The 23,197-nt window shown below is 39.8% G+C and overlaps 1 protein-coding gene and 1 pseudogene across 2 annotated transcripts; both read right to left on the bottom strand.

The window, feature by feature from the left end:
• Window positions 1-311: 311 nt before the first annotated feature.
• Window positions 312-10,575, bottom strand: arfrp1 (ADP-ribosylation factor related protein 1). 2 transcript variants are annotated; one of them, XM_076096754.1, is made up of 7 exons: window positions 10,193-10,571; window positions 7,783-7,870; window positions 6,647-6,729; window positions 3,851-3,932; window positions 3,614-3,684; window positions 3,151-3,251; window positions 312-2,183 (listed from the first exon to the last, which is right to left on the bottom strand). In XM_076096754.1, the coding sequence occupies exons 1-7, from the start codon at window positions 10,283-10,285 to the stop codon at window positions 2,096-2,098; spliced, it is 606 nt and encodes a 201-aa protein (XP_075952869.1). In that variant the 5' UTR covers window positions 10,286-10,571; the 3' UTR covers window positions 312-2,095. The 2 variants fall into 2 exon arrangements, 1 of the variants encoding a protein (XP_075952869.1); XR_012955829.1 differs by having other exon boundaries at window positions 2,167-2,183; window positions 3,576-3,684; window positions 10,193-10,575.
• Window positions 10,576-11,912: 1,337 nt separating this feature from the next.
• On the bottom strand, window positions 11,913-19,769 carry LOC142955263 (acidic mammalian chitinase-like; annotated as a pseudogene).
• Window positions 19,770-23,197: the final 3,428 nt, after the last annotated feature.

Below are 23,197 nucleotides of genomic sequence, written 5' to 3'. Positions count from 1 at the left end.
TGTGTGTGTGTGTGTGTAAGGGGTTGATCACACAAAGACGTGTAGAGCTTGTTGCACATCAAATGGAGCAGAAATGAAGTCATGACCTGCTGAGCCGTCAGCCTTCTTGTGCATGCAGCACAGAAACTCAGCGGATGTGGTTTCTTTGTCCTCAGAGAGCTATAAAAACACACACAGCTTCCTGAGGGACACCCCTCCCTGAATATCTCTCCTCTTTACGTTACAATATACGTGAGTTCCTTTGAACCCTTCAGTGCTTATTCCAACATGTGTTGTGTGTTTGCAGAACATGTCAAATTGAAACATGAGAATTTGTGTCTTTGAAATTAGAAGTTTATTATTGTCATCTACCACATATGAGACAGACAGAGGACACAGTGGTTTGTATAACAACTTCCTACATCCCAAGTTACGCTGCTGGTATAAAGTGATGCAGCAGTCTGTGACAGACATCCTGCCCTGTTACCCAGCTGTAGTGTCCAATTATGAACATTAATATTCCCAAAGTCAAAGTTTTCCCTGCTCCAGACTATCGATATTATTTCAAGCTTTAGGAACCTATCGGTGGACCTGTAGCGTGGAGCTCCAATGAGTCGCATTGTCCGAGGAGTACAATTATGCAACCCAAAAAAGAGAGGATACAAAAATAACCGTTAATAGTTTATTCTCCTTTTCACGGAGTTGGACTCGAACAATTTTAGCTCACATTATTTGGATTTTAACTCAACACTACACAGCTGCCCACAGGAAACCCCGTCAAAGTAAAAGTCATGGAACAATGTGACAAAGCCTTACCACTCAAGTTTTTTCTTCTCATTTATCCATCATGACATTGTAGTATGATAGTTATGTGAATAACATAAGGTTAGGGTTAGAAACAACATGAAAACCGGCAAAGTTAGAAAAGTAGTGAATGCTTCCGGTCTGAGGGGCGGTGTGCAGATCGGAGAGTTCAAACCTTAAAGTCGAAGTGAAATTACATTTTCTATTTTAAAAGAAGAAATGTGTTTTATTCTGGTTACAGGGAGCATGAATTGTTCCGTCTGTCAGTAACTTGATCTGTGTTGTATCACTACCACACAGACAGTTCACCCTGTTTTTCCACATTTGCTTCGTTCTATTTATGATTTCATAATTCACAAACTCAACAGGACCATGGATCCTCCCAAACACTGAATGTTGTACAGGGACAGACGAACCATACAGAGCTGCAGGGATGATGTATTTTCGTAGTTCTAACAGGAAGTTAACGTCAGACTGGTTCCCTCCACAAATAGCCAAAGGGAATTTTCCATTGGATTTTGGATTATTGCAGATAATAAACTCTGCGGCAAACAAACATTTATGATACATGTTTTGTTCAGCAAGATAATCTTCAGCAATCAACAGCACTTTGAAGCGTGAATACAACAGGCAGAAGTAAACTGTTAACGTTAAGTTACACACAACAAGGCTGTGAAGAGGACTCTGTTCTGGTGACTTTTGGTGGACTCATTTAGTTTTTTGACCATGGGAAACATGTCAATGTCCGCTCTGCTCCTATTCTATTCCTGTGGTTGGCAAGGAATCGGCCCAACCAGAGGCCTGAAGCCGTTTCACACCAACATGTTAGAAAAGGGTTTGTCCTTAATGTGCACAATAGTATCCTTGTTGGTATATATTTCTTTACACATAAAGTGTGGAGGATGCAAATTTGACTTTGACTTTAAAAATGTGAGCTAAATATTGTTGAGTTGATCTGATAGTGTTAACAGAGAACCCCCCTGTTACAGTTTTGTATATTTCACGTGAGAGCCGATGCTTCTTTGCTTCAGGGGCGAGTGTCCGTCAGACACAGTCACACCCCCGCCAGCTCCAGAGAATGCTGCCCCACGTGAAGCAGAGGAAGTCGTGACACTGCTTCAAAAAGTCAAGAGTCCATTCAAAGCACATCTAAAATGATGCTTTGTGATAAAGAAATATGTCTGTAATGAACCCCTAAAATGCCGAAATTCAAACTGTTCAAAACACGAGGAGAGAGTATCAACTCCAGGGTTTACATGGAATGTCCTCAAGGAGAAACTCAGTCCAAAGTCAGTGGAAGCAGCGCTCGTGACTACGTGATGTCCTTCTGTCTGGGCGGCCGGTGAATGTTCCGGACCACACACTTCACCATCCAGTCGATGCCTTCGTTCACTCCATCCCTGTGTCAAAACAAAGAAGTCACTCAGTACTTATTTCTTCAGACCAAGTACACCAAAAGGAAAAAGAGCTTAGATCAAGCTGGCAGAGCTCTTTTACCAGTAAGACCTCTGTGGTGTGATACAGTGGAGTGTGCACAGCTGATAAAGAATAATGAGCTGCGTGGGTTCTTCTTCTACCAACTGCCTCATCAAAGCTCAACAGAAGTTTACTGGGGGCGAACCCATAAGTATTGCGATTCCATGTTACAATTTCTTTCACTTTTTTTTAAACCACTAAAACCTGTAAAAACTATAGACTTTTACTTTGGAAAATCTCTATATTGATGCAGTAAAAATGTTTGATTTTCAGCATGTTTGCAGTCAGAATGTATTGGTTACATATAGCACTTCAAGTATTCAGAAGTGTAGCTATTTATATGTACAAATATTGGACTTTTACTTTGGAATATCTCGACATTGATACAGTAGCAATGTTTCATTTTGTGTCCGTATGCAGTCAGAAAAGCTAACTGTCCTTTTCCAAATCCCTTTAATGTTAGCTGGCGCTTTGCTAACATTAGCTAACTTAAGAGGTATACAATGTAAAGTGTCCGTCAAGATTGTGACATGTAATGTGAATTACATAGTAATGTAAGCTTTGAACGGGCGGAGCATATCTAAGTTTAACAGGGAAGGGGAAAGTTGACTGAGCTTCCGCCAGCTTCCAAGCTAGCTCAGCTGTTACTGGAGCACAGAGCAAAAAGGGGCGGGACTTAGGAAGGGTCCATTTCGACATGAGTATTTTTCATCATGCCTACATGTATCTCAGAAGCAGCACAACAAATACTAACTTTGACCAGCTTCTACTTCAGAAACTGAACATCAGGAGCTTCACAAAGGAAGTGTTCCTTACAGGCTACTGTACTGGATTATTTGACAGGTCGCTGTCATTGCACACACTCAGTGTACCATTCAGTAGCAGTCTTACCCTGTCAGGGCAGTACAAGGCTGGACTAAACAATCTCGCTTGCCGATCTTCGAGGCCGAGTCACTGAAGGCTGTTTTAATGTCCGGCACGGACAAACAGTCCTGAGAACAGAGCAGAAAGAAGACACGACTGAAGGCTGCAACAGAAACGACAAAACTGTGAAGAAACACGATCATTATCTCTAATATAGTTTTATATCTTATAACAGGGCGACTCGGGCCGAGCCCTGAAGCCTTCCAATTGTTTGTACAGTCCAACAAACAGTTCAAAACTTAAGATTTTAAATTTACAATGAAATAAAAAAGCAAGAAGCAGCAAGTGCATACACCTGAAACGCTGGAACCAGAGAATGTTTGGCAGTTTTGCTTGATACATGACTCAAACCAGGTTCTTAATAAAAGGTTTTAAAATAAGTCTGCATTAACCTGAACAGGGTCTCAGTGAGTTAAAAAGATCACAGTACCGGGACGTCCTGCTTGTTGGCCAGCACGAGGAGCGGGACACCTTCTAACATCTCGCTGCTGATCATTTTCTCTGGAGGAGACCACAGTCACATGATTGGGTCAACAATTAGCAAACATCTTATGTTATGACGTCAAGTGTTCATTTGAATTCAAGTAATCTGCTCTTCAACACCGGAGCCACGATGTCATGATGTTAGTGGAATAAAGTCAGAAAATAACAGACGAACGTCACTCACCGAAGGCCTCCTTGGATTCTGACAGGCGCTCCTCGTCAGTTGAATCGATCACGTAGATGACTCCATGGGACTCAGCATAGTACTGAACATACACATGAAGAAGACAAAGTGATATCAGAGCAGCCTCCTGGGCCAAAAAGACCAACACATTGTCAAAACTACAATGATACCCTTCAGGTATCTTTTGGTACGATGGCTGAAGGAGAAGCTAGGAGTACAACTTGGTAGTATTTGGGTCATAGTCAGGAAAAAGTCGGAGATTCCAAGATTGAATTATCTCCGCTATGCGTAAGCCTGTGGGAGAAAAATGTATGCGTGTCTTAAAATATATGTCTAAAATCATATTCATTGTTTGAAATGTATTCATGTATATTCACATTCATACTGTGATATGGGCCTGTATCATTGTCATATATTCACATCACTGAGACAGGGTGGTTGTGCTCTTTTGACCGCCTCAACCATTCTGTACGGCAGCGGCTTCACAAGGGTGAGGGGTACCAGGATGCTCTGTTAGAGGGTGAAAGACCGGCCAAGGGATCAGGATTAGGGAGTCTAGGTTTCATTGTACAAAAATATGCACAACTCAGCTAAATGTAGATATAGACAAACCAAACTCATCAACGGGAGGATTTGCTTGTCAACCGTCTCTCTGTTTTAGACGCATCAAGTTGGGGAGTAAGCCCAGCGGCCTTGGAGCCCGTAGTCATTTTAGGTTTTCACAGGGGATGACGAGCGCTCGTCATTTTGACCTGCGGCCAGATGTGACATCAGAGGAAGGCGAGTGGGGAAGAAGACTGTGACTACTCAAATATCTAAATCCAGTATCCTCTGTTTGAGTAAAAGTTTAGAGCGGAGCAGGAAACGTGGCAGACCAAGACTTAGGGCAGAATGAGGGTATAAAGTGATGTACATTTCTATTGTGAGGTTAGTTGACTCGGTTTACTTTGTGATGCAAATAAACTGTGAACTGAAGGAAATCCAATCTCTCTTGTGTTCTGTGGGTGTTCGTTCCTGAGTTCCTAATAGTGAGATCCTGTGGTGTCTCACCACGAGTCAGATAGAGAAGTTACTGAGCCAGCCGTAAGGTCTAATGTTTTAACATCAGTCATAAAGTCAAAGAAGCTGATCATCATCATCGACATCGAAAATCAACCACTACAGGTGATCATAGCTGTGTCCCAATTCAGCGGCTGCATCTTTCGGAGGCTGCGTTTGGAGACCGGTTGCGTCACAGCGGATGCGACTAGGCTGTACCACTTCGAAGACTCCTTCATGCAGCCTCCAGCCCCCAGATTCGGAGGACACAACTGATGTATCCTTCGCGGCCCACCATATCCCAAGATGCATTGAGTGTCGATGAAGATTTTTTTATTGTATTCAACATGAAGCAACAGCTGGAGAAGCACAGTATTCACTTTAAAATCTAAGTATTGGGTTTCAACTCACTCGAATATCACCGATATGAATGTTAAAACAAAAAACAAGGAACCTAATAACATCACGTTTGTTAAAATGACCGGTTAAGTTACGTGACGTTCATAGCAGACGAGCTAGCTAACGTTACCGGCAGCTGCTGCTCTATTACCGGGAGCTTATAACATCACATGTTTGTTTAAATGGTCAGTTAAGTTACGTGAGCTGACAAGCTAGCTAACGTTAGCGGCAGCTCGTCTGCCTGCATCCGACCGTAGTTGGCCTTGGAAAGTAACTTTTAATGCCTTCACTTTCAAAAGGTTGACTAATATCTGACTGAGATTGTGACGATTTCACAGATGGTTTATACTTTATATTATGTCTATAAACGGACCAACAGGAGCTCAGGTAGACAGGCTGTCGACCTGAAATATCACTTTCAAAGTCCGGTAACGTTTCAAACGTTGAGATTAACTACACGGATAAACTCAACTTGGTTATTTTGCTACTTTTGTTTTGTGGTGTGAAATAAAACTAACTCTACATTTTGTTTTAGGGAGCCAGGAGCAAACGGCTCAGTTCATCCAGCTGAGGGGAGAACGACGGACAAACATTCAGTAACTGTAGTTTGGAATTAAGACATTAGTCCATTTGTAATATCTCCATTTGACCATCTTGTACTTAAGGTTACAGTTACATTAGCTCTCATCCTGTACAAAGCCTTTACTGACAAGACAACCAGTAGATCCTTCTCATGTGTTATTGTTGCTGTCACAGAAATGTGTCAATCTTCTAAGTTTGCATCCTTGTGTTAACATTTTTGATAACAGTTTCTCTTTTCATCATTTTCTCAATGTGATTAGGACAATTTTGGAGAAAATAATCCTGCAGGAGAGGGTGACGACTAATGGAACAGATATAAAGTATGTGCATATGTGTTACTGCAAGTTAATAAAGACGTTTGCTGAGATTTCTTTTGCTGCTGTTGTTTTTGTTAACGGTCCTCTGCCTTAGGATTGCAAGGTTGCAGGCTCTTTGCTCTACTAGAGAGATTCATTGATAAATAAATAAATATGAATATAAATAAATATATATATGTATATATACACACACATGTTTTCTGAACTGTGGCCTTATATTAGCCTTAATATACTAATTCATTGTAGTTACATATTTCTAATTATTTATTTTTTGAACTGATCACTGGACATGCCTTCGGTTTGGGCAGTTACATAGTAACAAAGGTAGAACCCGGTTTTTGAAACTACATACACATTACGTTATGAAGTAATTCTATCTTAGTGGATATTCCTCCACTCTGGAGGAGACACAGGTGCCTGTGTGTCAGTATGAGGCTGATGTGTTTCATCCTTCACTCACTTTGTCCCACAGAGACTGGAGCTCATCCTGACCTCCCAGATCCCAGAACATCAGACGAGCTTTGCCCACATCGATTGTGCCAACTGTGAGGGAAAGTGAGACATTATTCAGAAGTGTTATATTGTAGAATCAAACACATAATGTAAATCATAAGACAAGCAGTATCAGATGACCACAGAGTGAAGAAGTGAAGAAGAATTAAAAAGATCTGGATTGAGTTTGTTCAGAAAGTATCGATTATCGTAGCAAATGATAAAGAATCACTGCAGTTAGCCACTGAAAATAACCTCCTTTAAGAATCACTATTCAGTGGACCTTGGCAACAAGTAGTCATTAGCCAGGTTCCCTTCAATTTCATTGCAAATTCTAACCGAATTTCAAGAAAATCGGCAAAGAAATATGCCAATGAATGCACATTTCTATCCACTAACACCATGTGATTATTAGCAGCTGGCGATAATTCAATGTTAACTTATCATCTTTCATTGGAATCATATATCAAGATGTCGTGACACACAATTACGTTGTCTAAATTGATAACAAGCACATACTGACTAACCTCTCAGATCAATTTGCACTTAAGCTCACAATTCAATTCAATCATAAAATACTTTCATATTTTTCATTAGCCTAGTATTTAATTCACACAGGAATATACAAAAATAAGGTTTGCCCTTTGATATATATGCTCGACATATGAAATGAACGATATCGAGATAGAAGGTTTTGGCCATATGGCCCAGCCCTAAGATGAGGTCATTAAAAGAACGCCAGTCGAACATCAAACTGTGACAGAAAAAGTAGAACACTTGACGGAAATATAGCATTTGTGATTGCTTCATGCATCAATGTGAGAAAGGTTACATCGGATCCGTGTGGAGCGCTGACAAGTTTCCATTCCACTGAATTAATGCAATAAATACATTTCAAGATTTTAATTTTTCTATTTCCAGCTTTACCACTCAGGTTTTTTATGCATAAATTGAAATTGTGCATAAAAAACAGGTGGAGGGGAACGCAACTATTGTGCACTCAGCTGACAAAGTGATCCATCCAGGGTGGTCAGTGTTTGGACTAACAGGCCCATTACTCTACATGACAAGCACAAGTGAAGACATGCAGTACTGTTCACTTACTGTTCAGCCCAACTGTGGTTGTGATCTTTGAGAGGTTCATTCCCTTATAGTTCTTACTGAACTTGGTTTTGGTTTGTTCCAGAAAGGTCTGCAAAGAGAGACAGCAGTGAAATTAACAGACTGTTTGTATTCAATGACTCACATGACAATGAGCTAACAGGCATACAGGTGATCAGGACTCCAGCTGTTTTCAACCCCACAAACTGTCCCAAAGTACATGCTAGTTGTCCCAATTAAAAGATGAATTACATTTCCATAATTAAATGTGATAAATAAATAAAACATTATGATTGCAACAAAAAGTTGTAAATTATCTCATTGTATAATTTTTCTTTTACATATACATATTCATTGATTTATTCATATCACGTGCATTCATTTTATAACTCAAAATGAATTGAGACAGATTTGTCTATTAACGCAATTACGGTACCAGTGCTGGGAATGGCCAAAAAGGATGTATAGTGACTCGCTGAAACAGCAATGAAGTCTCTCAGTTCACATACCTCGTGAGATGAAATATGGTAATGATAACATGGAAGGCATTTACACAGGCTTCCTGACATTTACAATGGGTTCGTAGTTAAATATGTATTACTTTTCAATGTTATATAAAATGTGAAGCTATTGTGCTAAAGAGTGCCTTTTTTTAAGGTAAATGAATCCACTTTAAGTTATTTCACTATACAATTTAAGAAGACTAAAGGGAAAGTAATCACAAAGTCACAACACATAGCATATCTCTTCATATTGGACCTCTCTAAATGTCCTTCTTGATTTGCTGAAATTGTCAAAGGAATCCAGTTCTCCAGAGACCACTATGACCCTTGAGGGGGTCATTTACGGTACTTCTCGATTCCATATCCCTCCAAAATGAGGAGCACTTGGTGGATTGAAGCAAAACACCTCAGCTGCAGGAGCAACTGAGGTCCCATGGCACCAAAGGCTTCTCGTAGCTCGCCGTCTGCTTGATGAAGTTGGTGCAACACAGCAACTGAAACAGCTTGGCTTTTGTTTTGTTTCACTGGGAGTCTCTGCTGGACTTTTCAACCACAACTACATGTCAACTACACAACTACATGTCTGCAGCACTCTATAGAGAGTGCAGCAGGAATGAGTCCTAATACCTGGAGATGAGTTAAGCCTGCGTTATACTCCTGCTGCAATGCGCCTATGCATCATGTGCGGGCAGCTCTCATGCACGCCAGGCATACATAGTGTGTTGAGTGTAGCACGTAATAATTTGATAAATGACAGACGATAATAAAATGATAGACGTGATTCAATAGTTCCATAAAAGGTTGTCCAAGCACATTTCTATGGCTGGAAATAAAATATGGACGAGTTGGATGATGAGGTGGAGTTCCGGTGCCAAGGATTTATAAGGTGGTTGTTGCTGTAATGGGGGAGTTTTTCCTGTTCTGTTGTGAGGGGTCCCGGGACAGAGGATGTCGGATGTTTACAGATTGTAAAGCCCTCTGAAGTAAATTTGTGATTTTGGGCTATACTAAATAAATTAAATTGAAATGAAAACCCATCTCGCGTCTCTGATGTCCAATCAAACTTCTGACGTTCCACGGGGCCTGGAGCTTAGTCACATATTTCAGGAGGTGCAACCATCTCTGTGACTCTGCAGAAGTTTACCCGCTTCAGTATAAATGAGGAATTTGTATATTTGCACTTTCAATTCCCTTGTTTCGATGAAATGGGTTTTCTGGATGAGTTATTGGTTAGATGCCTGAAATAGGATTTGTGGCTAGTACAAACTTAAAGAGATGTTAATGTTATGTTCTACGACATGAAATACATCAGTCAATACCAAACTCTTAAAATGTTGAGTCTTTTCCGTGTCTTGGAAAAAGCGGTTGCTGACAAGTGGCAAAATGAGACTAAATGTCATCACACTATTCCGTTTTTAGCTTAGTGGTGATGTCAAGCGACCGTCGTTAGTTTTTTTTCTTACATTAACTTTTTACTTCAATTAATATTTTTTACGTCAAATGCATTCATAAATCAAAAATCATAAAAGTGCTTTACATTGGATAAAAGTATTGTTTATTTTCTGCAATAATCCAAAAGAAACATCCCATTGGCTTTTTGTTCTTCCGGGTTAGCCTACAAAAATACGTCATCTCTGCAGCACTCTCTTTGGCCTCTTCAAGGCAAGCACCGGTACCGTAAATCTACCAATAGACACGCAACACAACCGGCTTGATCGGATTCGGGTGTTTGCAAACGAGGGCTCACTTGGCCGCAGTCCTCTCATTCAAAGAAAACGAGAGCTGACAAAGCCACATAGGGATGAAAGCAGCACCACACAGATAATAACACAATCGACAATGATGTTAGTGTGGACGAACAAGTTAACGTTAACCCAGTTGTTATAAATTCAACTCATAATGTAATTTACCGTTTTCCCAGCGTTGTCCAGTCCCAGGATCAAAACACAGTATTCGTCCTTTTGGAACATGTACTTATATAATCCAGATAATAACGTATACATCTTGAAAAAAATATGTAAACAACACAATTATTTGCTAACTAGTCATGGCAATATTAGCTTGATAACAAAGCTTAGCCTACGTATGAGGCCAAACACAGCGATACTCGGCGCTCTGGCTTCATTATCATCGAAGTTAATAAACGCGAGTGACCAACAATCGTAAGTGTATTAAATAAGTCCGTAAAAGTCGTCGTTTGTCGCTAGTTTGCTACTCTGAAGCTCTCTTTGAGAAGTGACGCTACGTGTTATCAAACCAGGAAGTGCGGCTCCAGGAATTGTGGGAAATGAAGTACACGTTGTCTCGTTAGACCTTTCTGTGAAAAGGCGGTACGTTCACGTATAACTTAATTTCCCAAGAAGCATTTCGGTGTTTCTGTGCGTGAGAGCGTAAGCCATTGGCGTCATCACGTTAAAGGAAAAATCCACCCTAAAATTAAATTGTCTTTCTTTATCATCCTCGTTTACATCAGCTAGTAGCTGCTCTGCTTTGGATCTCTTACTGATGGAGCTGGTAAAGTTGGTCCGGGGAGAGTAATATGATGTCAGGCAAATGATTACCAGCAAAAATAACAAAGTTAAGAAATCAGCAATTTACGCTTGAAACAATGGAGGTGAAGCTGCATAACTTAATTTATTGTTTTATTTATTGTCCTAAGTGTCCTTTGTCAATGAGCCATTTGGTCCTTAGTGCAGTTCTTTACACTGTGTTTTTACTGTCTGCTGAGGTTAATGAGAGCAGTGAACCATACAGACAGAGTACTGTAAGATCAAAACAATGAGCTAAAAGAGGCTAAAAGCTTAAAGCATTTAATACAAATCTTAATATCAAGAATATTGATCGATAAAGGTGTAATTTAATACTAATACCTGTTTTAACCTTCCTGACTTTCTCACACCGTGGCTTAAAAATCCCATAAGTGATGTCCATAACTCCATATCTGAAGAAGCTATATAACTGAAAAATCGCAATCGCAGGTTTACACTTTAACACACTGTATTTAGTTATCATATATAGCTTGTGTTTTTCAGGGTTTTTTTCTTTATTGCCCCATGACAATTGATGACTGCTACTGTATACATGGCCATGCGTCTGAACTCTATATGAAAATACTTATTTGTCTTATCTTAACTGTATGATATTTGCCTCATTGGGCCTGACTGGCAGCTTTAAAAGGTTATTATTCTCATACCTTTTTTTTTCTTTCATGGTTAACCAGGAGCTTTACTTACTGTCCGTACAAAACCAAATCATCTGAACTCCACACACTTAACGAAATAAATAGAGTGGCTGTCACAAAGCCAACTATAACTGAATCCTTTGATGGTCTGATTGTCACTCCACTGCTATGTTCTGTTCCCAGAGTGTGGCACTTTGTGACGTATGTCTTCCTCTGCACACATCTGTAGAATATCTTTGGATTTTCCGATCTTCCATACAGTCCGTCGGCTCTGCGTGTGCAGAAGCTGCTGAAGGGATACACAACAGTAATGTTCTGGAAGCAGCTGCTGTCTGGTATTGCTGTGGTGCGGCTGGCTGTTGGGAAGGGCTCCTTTGTGGGTTGGGGGCCGTCAGAAGGAGAAGAGGAGGTTGTGGGGAGAGGTACCGCATGAGTTGTTTCCTGTGTTGTCAAGTCTAGGAAAAAGATATTGAACAGCATTGTAAGAAATCTCACAATTATGTTCAACACAGAAGAAAGTACAACCAATTTTATACATGAAATTCTGTTTACGCATCATAAGCTGCAACCCTCCGGTTACCCCTCAGGTTAACGCTGCTGGCTCTGTCAGCGCTGTTGCAATTGTTTGCACTGTTAGCGCTGTAAGCAACTTAGCTGCTAGCCACCGGGGCAGACGTCGCACCCTTCATTGTGTTGAGAGCCACATGGAGGAATAGATATGCTATGAATATCATATTGATCACCTCTCATTTAATTACATTAAATGGAAAACCTTCTAAAAGCAGCATTAAGGACTATTTCACCACGCACTGTACATGTCATGTTACTGAACACTGATATTAATTTATTCATAGCAAAATGCTAAAGAAACTTAATATATATATTTTTTTTACCAGATTTTTTTGCAGTATGCTACAGGATCCCAACTGTGGTTCCCAGTCTTGGGGTCAGGAGAGTGATTAATGGGATAGGAGAGAATTTCATGGACCTTTGAGCCACGGGCTCTCGAAATGCCTGCATGTCTGGGACTTGAATTATGCCCTGGAGTACAGAAAGTGTAAGATGGTGCAACCTCACCTTCACTGAGTTTACGTTTTAGATGTGACATCAGTGGATATGTGCCCTGTTCACAGAACTGTCCATTAAAGTCATCCATATCCAAAGTCCACACAGCAGCTCCTCCCATCTGCCTGCTCTTCAGATAGTCCACCTTTAAGACAATCAGAGGGAACTCAATAAAGCTCTTGTGAAGAGACTTGTTGAAACATTTGCTCTTTTCCTCCACAAAGTCATGTTGCCGACTGTACCTTGGCATCATAGCTCCTCTGGTTGTCAAAGCCGACCCACTGGTTGCCTTTGACAGCATAGGGAACCTTCTGACCATCGAGGTGCCTTTCAAGAAGGAGCAGGTCTGGTCAAGAAACATTGTATATGTTAATGTTAATCATGTTTGTCACAGCTATAACAAGTGTTCATGCTGATGAAGAGTAATGGTAAGTGGTAGCAGTAGTGGTAGTATGGCCGTAGTTGGTGTGGTAGCAGAATGAGCAATGGTATCACTAGAATACCAGAATAGCTGCTGTCCTGCAGCATTAGTAAGTCATAGTTACAATGCACCAGGGACATGATTTGGTGGATTATGTGGGCTCAGTTATAACCTGGTGTCATGACACCCGTAGGCCCATAAAGACGTAGCCATAATAAACAACTCAAAAACTGATAAAAGTTATTTCTTTGAATGATCACACTTTGAAACATTCGGTGCTAAATACTGTATATTTACAAGCCTCCAAGAGTTGAATCATGCTGTTATTTCAGGCTCTTCTCCTACACTGTATGCACAACCTATGAAAAGCAATGCACATTCATTTATGATCCATGTAATCAGTCAAAAAACATGACACTTTCATCCAGTAGACCGCTGTTCGTGTCCCCTGTGGAACCAGAGATCCAAATTGAATTACTTCAGTCACGTAACTTCCATTCTTCAGTAACATGATCTGCGTAATTATAATGATCAGTGTGCCTGTGTAGTACCCTGGAGGGTTTAGGCAACAAAACCACCTGGTTAGGTTTAGTAAAAGATAGTGGTTTGGGTTAAAATAACTACAGAAGTGGCGTCACGAAGTACAGAAGTCACGTGACAAATCAGTCGATGTTGGCTTTTGATTTCACATGAGACACAAACAGTGTGGGTGAAAGTGTAATGTTTTTTGACCCACCCGTCCACCCTGAAGCTCCTCCCTACATCGCTCGTTATACTACCTCATGGTCTTGGCACACCATTATGTGGAATCCATATACATTTATTATGTGGGTTGTATATGCATTGCTTTTTGTAGGTGTAGCAAGAACAGTGTATGCGGATAGCCTGCTGTATACATTCTCTATAGATCCGATTGAATGTTTTGTTACTTTTAGCTTTTAGTATGACTGTGTCCATGAATACATGCTGTAAGATCTTGTCTGGAGTCAGATTTGTGTTGTAATAAATAAATATGAGGACAGCTGAGGCTCGTGTAGTTTATTCTATTATTAATATTATTCTATTCATCAAAGTGAAGATTTCTCCCCATCACCTACTCTTCAAACATACCTCTCTTCATCTCTGAAACTATACGTTCAAATTCAAATCATGTAAGACCATCACACTTGTGAACATTTTAATTTCAAGCATTATTAAATCAAATTCACTACAGTTTTGTTCTAAAAGAAAAAGAGTGACTAAATCAGTTTGTATGACTCAGACAGGTCAGTTAGCATTTAAAACTCCCTGCAAAGTTCTGAGAACACTCAATACTATGGCAAACCCGGTTACCAGATGCTGCAATCACACAGCTCAGCGTAGTGGCAGTAGTATCAGCATCAGTAGCAGTGGAAGATATGGAATGTGTCAGTGGTCGTCCGGTAGGGATAGAGACAGCAGAGTATCTGGTCTGTGGTCAGTGTTGGCATTGGTACTAATGTGATTCCCTGCTAAATGTAAATGTACTATTTAATTGTTACCTCATAGTAAGACCAGAGACCAATCTGCTGGGTGTAGGGCCCCGGGGTGGCAGGGCCACTGACTGGGGCTCCCTGGCCGGTTGCTGTGGTAGAGAGTGTGAAGGAACGAGCGTGTGTGGGAAAACCCAGCAACAGCTTCTCTGCTGGGGCTCCTCGCCTCATCAAGTACTGCATGACAAAGTCCTGAGAGAAAAGAAAGGGACAGAAGTTAACAAAGTTTGGGATTTCCATCAAACCATTTAGATGTAGTTGTTAAATGCCTAGACCTAGATCAAAAAAAAAAAAATAAATAGACAGCATCACACCAAGAGCATCCAATGACATTTACTTTTCCTGATGATTTGCTTCATTACATGTGGCTACGGAGCAACTGTCCTGCGAAATGTACCAGCAGTGCACCTTTAATTCAACGTCAACTTGCAATAAAAACATTTTTGGCCACATGGAGGCAGCGGAAAAAGGACATGCGATATCATCAGCTTTTAAGTTGATACGCTGAACTTGTTAGCAAATAGTTACTTTTTATACATCCAGCATTTACAGAGCAACGTGACCATTTATTTGGATCGGTGTTTGTGTTCACCTGGTCAATATATGCCTTTCATTCACGCTCTTTTATCTTTTAATTCATGACTCTTTATCTGCTAAATGCTTAAGTGACACCTTTCACATTCCCCGATGGTTTCATTCCGTCATTTGATACATCATTATAATAATACAAATATATATATTTTTCTGATTTTAAATAGCCATGTCATTCATTACTGAGCTAAAGACGGTTACATTTCAAGTAGCTTTGAATGAGTGAAAGAGGACAGTTGTAGAAACCAACCCACAGTGAATAATCATGCGGCGCGGCAGTTTCAGAGAACAAAAGGTATTCGATTACAGTGCAGATGAAGAAGACATGAATACACTTAACGGGGAACACCACCTAAATAAGGATTTCTTTATGTTCTTGTAGTGTTCTCAGTAGTGAAACAGAACATGTTCCTGTACACTCAGAACATGCCCCTGAGGCTCTCAGTGTCATTTATAACATCTTTCCCTATTCACTGTCTATGGAGCAGTTCCACACTTAATCACAAGTTTTAGCACTCTAGTTTTTGAATTCGGAAGCAAGATGTGAATGTTTACTAATATTTTTGACCATAAGAATAATATGTATGAATTTTGATTTGGAAATTAAGTATTGATCGATAAATACACTATAAACAAGTCAAAACATTTCCGATATCAAGTTTACTCAAACCTTTGACTGGCACACATGAAAATAATCAAACTGGGTTAGCATTGTTTTCAGAGTAGAGTGAACTGTGGTGGGCTGTCACTCCATATTGACCACCATGGAGGTTGAAGGTCTTAACATTGATGAAGTCCAGGTACCTAAACACATACAGACACACACACAGACACACCCATAGAACATAGACAGTACTGGTGCATAAGCACAATGTGATCATGTAACATCAAATGTATTCGAGCTGACGTAAATCTTAGTCTTACTTTGACATCTCGTAGAGATCATATCGTGTATCATTAACACCTGTTTGTGCTGCCATGGCTACAGAGAGCATCAGCTGTGTGTAACGGACTCCTTTACTCTCAGCTTCATAGGCCTCCCAAATCTCCTAGAAATCAATAGAAATAAATTTACACTTTAGTCAGTGGTCCGAAATGTACCTCAGAACAGCAAATCACACCACTACAAACTACTGCTGCCAGAAATGGAGGAGGAAAAAGCAGTATGAAGGAAAAATGTCAGTATAAATTATTAGTCAAATGTACTAAAAAAATACAAAAACACTGTTAAGCACTAAACTATAACTGTTAATATTACATTTTCAGTTCAGTGCAATTTAAATGTTAGGTTCAAACAAATAAACAGAGTTTAATTTCTGCATCTTTGCCATCCATTACTCATTTGAGTAATTATAAGACTGAATAAGAAAAGGATGAAAGAAAGATGCCTGACATAATATTATGTTAGGAATGATGGTGTCATGCTGCTCTATCAGTAAAAGTCTAATGTTGCAGGAAATTGGGTTAAATAACCCAATTTAATATATATATCTATATGTATAGATATATATGTATATCTATACATATATATATACATATATCTTAAGCAATGCTACCTGTCTTTATTTGAATACATGTATTCCTTGTATGACCTATGTGTGTTTGTTTAAACTATAGAAACTTTTTAAGAAAGGATACAAAGGAAGATCATCTTGACCTGTGCATACCAGAGAGAATGAGTAACTGGCTCCTTAGTGAAGGACCTTTCAGAGAGAGCCTCTGTATATGAGGGTGTATATGAGGGTGTTTATGAGGGTGTATATGAGGGTGTTTTTGAGGGTGTATATGAGAGTGTTTATGAGGGTGTATATGAGAGTGTTTATGAGGGTGTTTATGAGGGTGTTTATGAGGGTGTATATGAGGGTGTTTATGAGAGTGTATATGAGAGTGTTTATGAGGGTGTTTATGAGGGTGTATATGAGGGTGTTTATGAGGGTGTATATGAGGGTGTTTTTGAGGGTGTATATGAGAGTGTTTATGAGGGTGTATATGAGGGTGTTTATGAGGGTGTATATGAGGGTGTTTTTGAGGGTGTATATGAGAGTGTTTATGAGGGTGTTTATGAGGGTGTTTATGAGGGTGTATATGAGGGTGTTTATGAGGGTGTATATGAGGGTGTATATGAGGGTGTTTATGAGGGTGTTTATGAGGGTGTTTATGAGGGTGTATATGAGGGTGTTTATGAGGGTGTATATGAGGGTGTATATGAGGGTGTATATGAGGGTGTTTTTGAGGGTGTATATGAGAGTGTTTATGAGGGTGTATATGAGGGTGTTTATGAGGGTGTATATGAGGGTGTTTATGAGGGTGTATATGAGGGTGTATATGAGGGTGTATATGAGAGTGTTTATGAGGGTGTATATGAGAGTGTTTATGAGGGTGTATATGAGGGTGTTTTTGAGGGTGTATATGAGAGTGTTTATGAGGGTGTATATGAGAGTGTTTATGAGGGTGTTTATGAGGGTGTATATGAGGGTGTTTATGAGAGTGTATATGAGAGTGTTTATGAGGGTGTTTATGAGGGTGTTTATGAGGGTGTATATGAGGGTGTTTATGAGGGTGTATATGAGGGTGTATATGAGGGTGTTTATGAGGGTGTATATGAGGGTGTATATGAGGGTGTTTATGAGGGTGTATATGAGGGTGTTTTTGAGGGTGTATATGAGAGTGTTTATGAGGGTGTATATGAGAGTGTTTATGAGGGTGTTTATGAGGGTGTTTATGAGGGTGTATATGAGGGTGTATATGAGGGTGTATATGAGGGTGTATATGAGAGTGTATATGAGGGTGTATATGAGGGTGTATATGAGGGTGTTTATGAGGGTGTATATGAGGGTGTTTATGAGGGTGTATATGAGGGTGTTTATGAGGGTGTATATGAGGGTGTTTATGAGGATGTATATGAGGGTGTATATGAGGGTGTATATGAGGGTGTTTATGAGGGTGTATATGAGGGTGTATATGAGGGTGTTTATGAGGGTGTTTATGAGGGTGTATATGAGGGTGTATATGAGGGTGTTTATGAGGGTGTATATGAGGGTGTATATGAGGGTGTTTATGAGGGTGTATATGAGGGTGTTTTTGAGGGTGTATATGAGAGTGTTTATGAGGGTGTATATGAGAGTGTTTATGAGAGTGTTTATGAGGGTGTTTATGAGGGTGTATATGAGGGTGTATATGAGGGTGTTTATGAGGGTGTATATGAGGGTGTTTATGAGGATGTATATGAGGGTGTATATGAGGGTGTATTGCAATGGGAAAATATGTCATATTCTCATGTGAAGGTTTAAAGAATGTAAGTCCTAAAAGAGCAGACACCAAACTGTAGTTTCAGTAGATGACTTTAATTAGTTTAGTATCCAGGTGTCTTGTTATCTGTTATTATTGTGCACTGTTTCTTTCTTCTTCGTAAGACAGAGACACAGAGAGGCCTTGACTAACAGAGATCCTCTGTTTGAAATACTTTTGACTTCCTTTGCTGACGCATTATCTGAAGTTGTAAAGGCGTAAACCTTTGCATGCATATATGATGTGTGAGGGTAAAGAATGTCTATTCTGTCTCTGCAATGGTCATTTTAACAGTGTCACAGTGGCTTCAAAGGAAGCATCTGCTGTGAGTTTAAACTGTTTATTGTAAGGCAAACTGTGAACAAAGGGATTTGCAAACAGGAGATAAAGCATCTTCCTGACTGTCTTAAATGAAGTATACTAAGGCTCGAAGGATGACCTGCCTTTTATTGTGTTCTTTGTGTATTCTTGTTAGCTAAGCAGATAACAGGAAGCTGGCTGAGCATAAATGTCCATGCATTGTGACTGTTAGGTAGAGCACTCTTCCAGATCACTGCAATGTGTCTGTGAGACTGTTCTCTTTGCTTGCAAGCAAATAAATTGACTTTACAAACCTTGATCGTTCATCAAAACTCTGTTTACTTTATATTGATAGAAAACCTTCACTTTCTTCTCCCGACTAGTCATAAGAAATATTCCACAACAGTATATGAGGGTGTATATGAGGGTGTATATGAGGGTGTTTATGAGGGTGTATATGAGGGTGTATATGAGGGTGTATATGAGGGTGTATATGAGGGTGTTTATGAGGGTTGGCATGAGTTTCAGTTAAGGTGGTTTTATTTGTGTAATAGCGCCCTCATGTGAGTGAAACTGTAATGGTAGACAATTGCGGTTTTGATTCATCAATCATAGACTCTCAGGGAGTGAGAACATCTTTAATAATTTTCTCAACTCGTGCCTTGATTCCTTGACCCAAATACTGGCGTCTGCTTGTCCAGCTGCCATCTTTGTTTTTATCAGTGATTGGAAATCTTGAAACCCTGAGAAGCAAACTAAAAATAAATCTATTTCACCGTACACTGAGGTACTGTTTGATGTATGGGTCAAGATACAATAGACTTGAGACTATAAAGAACACATAAAAACTGCAAACCCATGGTTTGTTAAAATGAGAAAAAAAACTAGACTCTGAAAACCTTAAAGCTAAAGAGGAATTGAACAAGTAGATTCTAGAGAATAAGGTGTCCCGTCTCCAGTCAGTGTACCTTACAGAGCAGAGTGAACCTCTGCTTGTCCTCTGGAGGACTTCCACCAGCTCTAAGGTACTCCCAGTCCAGATCCAGACCATCAAATCCATGAGTCCTCAGGAATCTGATAGAAGACTGGATGAAAGTGTGATGGTAGGCTGGAGAAGACACCATGATGAAGAACCTGCAGTAGATGATAAGAAAGGTGTTTGCTCTCTAAAATAACAGTATGATACCACAATGAACTAAAGTGTTTTGAAAATCCACTGAGACTTTTGGATTTAAACTGAAAACTACTAGTATTTTAAAATGTAAGAATATAATTATATTTCAGTTCAACCATTGTAGTTCTGCGGCCAATGATCGATTATTCTGTAGATTTCAAATAATTAATTCATGTGTTAGTCTATGCAGTACCGAAACAATGACAAATGCCCATCAAAAGTTTAAAGAGCCAAAAGTAAATTGATTACATTGCTTGATCACAGTCAGAAAACACAGAGATATAACATTTAGAGTGATGAGAAACAGAGATTAAAAAATCCTCACACAAGGAAGGAAAGCTATAGTTTCTACAAAGAGACGCAAAATAAGTACAAAGAGACACAAACCACAGAGGGATTGGTAATGTCTACAAAGAAACGCAAAACAACAAAAATAAGCTAAACAACTATAACATTTGTGTGTCTCGCCTATCGGCTCATAATCCCCCAACGAAAATCCTGTTGTTACCCACTTCTTTTATTATGTTTAAAAGATGGTGTGTTACTCATTTACACCAGACATGTGGGCTTTTCAACTGTTGGTAGTTGGTTTGTGTACAACTAGTGTACAGCGCACAGATAACAGTGGCACTCCAAGAGGCGGCGTCACAAACTGCAGTAACCCCCCCCGTGGAGATATAAAAACGGAACATATTTCAATACTAATCATTACCTGTTCTTGAGCTCGGTGAAGGATTTATAGAGGCTTTGTTTTGCTTACCAATATGAATGAAGAGCTGCAGACCCACTGCAAGAGGCACAACTCGCATGTTATTACAGTTGAGTGACCTGCCATTTAGCTAAAAAAATATTACAGTACAATTATAGAAATACAGCAAAAACATTTCGAATTTTTCACCAATTATACTCACTATTCCTGCGTTCATCTCAGCTGTTTGTGTTCTCTTCCCAGCAGGAGTTTCCCGTCCTGTGGCTCCTCACACTGTGGGACAGAGACAGAGAAGTAGAAAATGTGCACAGCGTAACGTCACTCTATTCTCACATCTCGTATTACTACGAGTCACATGATATGGTATTCAAGCGCTCAATACCTCTACCGGACACAAAGTAGACCTACCACTTACATCATGATGGGTATGATAGCTGATGCATTACTCCTAAAACTTTAACACATTGCAGGTAAAGGTGGCATGAAAAAAAGGAAATTATCAGTGTGTTACTTTTATTTAGTTTGTTTTGAGTATGAAACTTAACAGCTGTCTCCTAGTCCCTTACAGGTGCTAAAGATTGGGAGCATTTCGGTTGCCTCCACACAGCTCTCAACATGGCGACGACCGATGGTAGCTAATGGTGCTAACAGTGTTAACAGTGCAAACTACAGCATCAGTGATGACAGAGCTAACAGCGTTAATCTGAGGGGGAACCACGAGGGTGGGTGCTCACTTCCGGTGGGGCACGCTCACGTGCACTAACATGCACTAAAAGCCTGCACTTGGAGTGGTCTCAAGATGAGAAAGGCGCTGTATAAATCCAAGTCTGATTCTTGTACACAACTCATGCAGTGTAGCCTAATCCAAGTCTTATTCATCCAGTCGTATGCTCACTACTTCCCAAACACATGCATCTTGACTAAAACCTTACTATTTAAAACACTTGACACACAAGCCGTCATGTTTAAGTGAAGATGCATGTGTTTGGGAGGTAGTGAGCATACGACTGGATACATGGGACTTGGATTATACTGCACCAGTTGTGCAAGAGTTTATAAACAGATGTTTTGATATAGTTTTTTTCTTCAAGAATAACAAATGGTTATTTTGTGGGTGAAGTATCCCTTTAATGTGAAGGTTGGACCAGGACACCGATACTATTTCTGCAGTTTAGAGTGACCCACTTCCTAAAGCATTTTTAACATGAAACTCCCATTTGAAACCCAACGCTCAATCATCCCTGCATCTTCTAATATCCACCAGTGTAACGATGATATGTTGTTGGCAACGGGGCGTGACCGACACAGGCAGGCAGGACAAAGGACATGATGAAGTGTCGAACTTTGGTTGCTGTGTAAGCAGAGAGAAGGATACACAGGAAGAGTTGCAGTTACATCATTTTACTTTGTAGATTTCAGTGTCCTTTGTTTTAAATATTGAACTCTTGTTTGAATTTTTAATAAAACTTATGCTTTATTCAACTTCTCTGTCTGGAAGCGTTTGAGTGACACCCGAGATACATCTTAAAATTAATGTTTTGTGGAGATGAGCTCTGGAAAATCCCCCTCATGTTCCTTCACATTTTGTATTGTAGAAAGAAATAAGGACCTTGTTGAAGATTTAACAATTAAAGTTCTCTGCAATTCTAAAAAAAAGTGGAACTGTTAATTCAATTTGAACTTTGCCAAACTGCGTGCACACACATACATATGTACGCAAAGTCACGTTTTGAGCCTTCCTTTGGTTTGTCTCTCTCTCAAACTTGCAGGAACCAGTTTAAACAAAGTCCTCTGTAGATGCATGCAATGCATATTGAAGTTCTGGCACAAATCACATTTGGCCAGTGCAGTGATTTAGTGTCCCCTGTTACAACAATTAATTTTCATTATATAATCCCACACTTATCAATGGTGTCTTATCTGTAAACTCTGCCAAGTTCACTGAACAAAGTCTGTAGGATTGCTTTCACACTGTGAATTAGTGTGCAAAGTTTCTCCCTCCACTACCTTCCCAACCTCTGTATTCTGGACTGAACACAATAGAAGTGCAAAAAAGTTCAAATGACTGGAGTAAACCCCATTTTCTGATGCCATGTTATACTCATGTGATGTTGTATTTCAAGTTATGTCCTCTTTGTTTGAGGTGAATTCTTCCCCACAGGGTTGCGTCTAGTGATGCATCAGTTTGGCTGTTTGAATGATCTTTTTGAAGGGTAGCATTTCAGGGGGAAGCAGAAATCCAGAGTTGAGATACTTCCTGTCATTAATCACCTTTTGAGTGCAGTATCAGTATCAGGCTAATAATGTTGTTTAGATTCTCAACAATCACAGTCTGACTAAATATCTACGAAAACAACCACTTAGTGCTCAAAAGGTGACTGAGCATCAAAGAAACAGGGTCCTGTTGCGTTAAGGATTCTTTAAAATAAAATTGCTTGCACAAAAACCCTTAAGTCTTACGGTTTCTTTAAATTGCACCAATTAGTAGCAGAAAAGCATGTCGCTATTGCCAGATAAGTAACAACTTTGTTTGGCAAATTTTCTTTGAAATGTTAAAGCGTGGTAGAATTAGAAAGCTAGCTAATTAGCGTACAGATTGCTACTTAGCTAGCTTGTTAATTCGGCCATTTTGTAATGCAACTAGCCAGTCATCTGACTCTTAGGAGAATCCGTCG

This window comes from Anarhichas minor, unplaced genomic scaffold, assembly GCF_050575085.1.
Source record: "Anarhichas minor isolate MPS153535 unplaced genomic scaffold, ASM5057508v1 ptg000023l, whole genome shotgun sequence".
NCBI lineage: Eukaryota > Metazoa > Chordata > Actinopteri > Perciformes > Anarhichadidae > Anarhichas > Anarhichas minor.
This window is presented reverse-complemented; position numbering and strand designations above follow the sequence as displayed.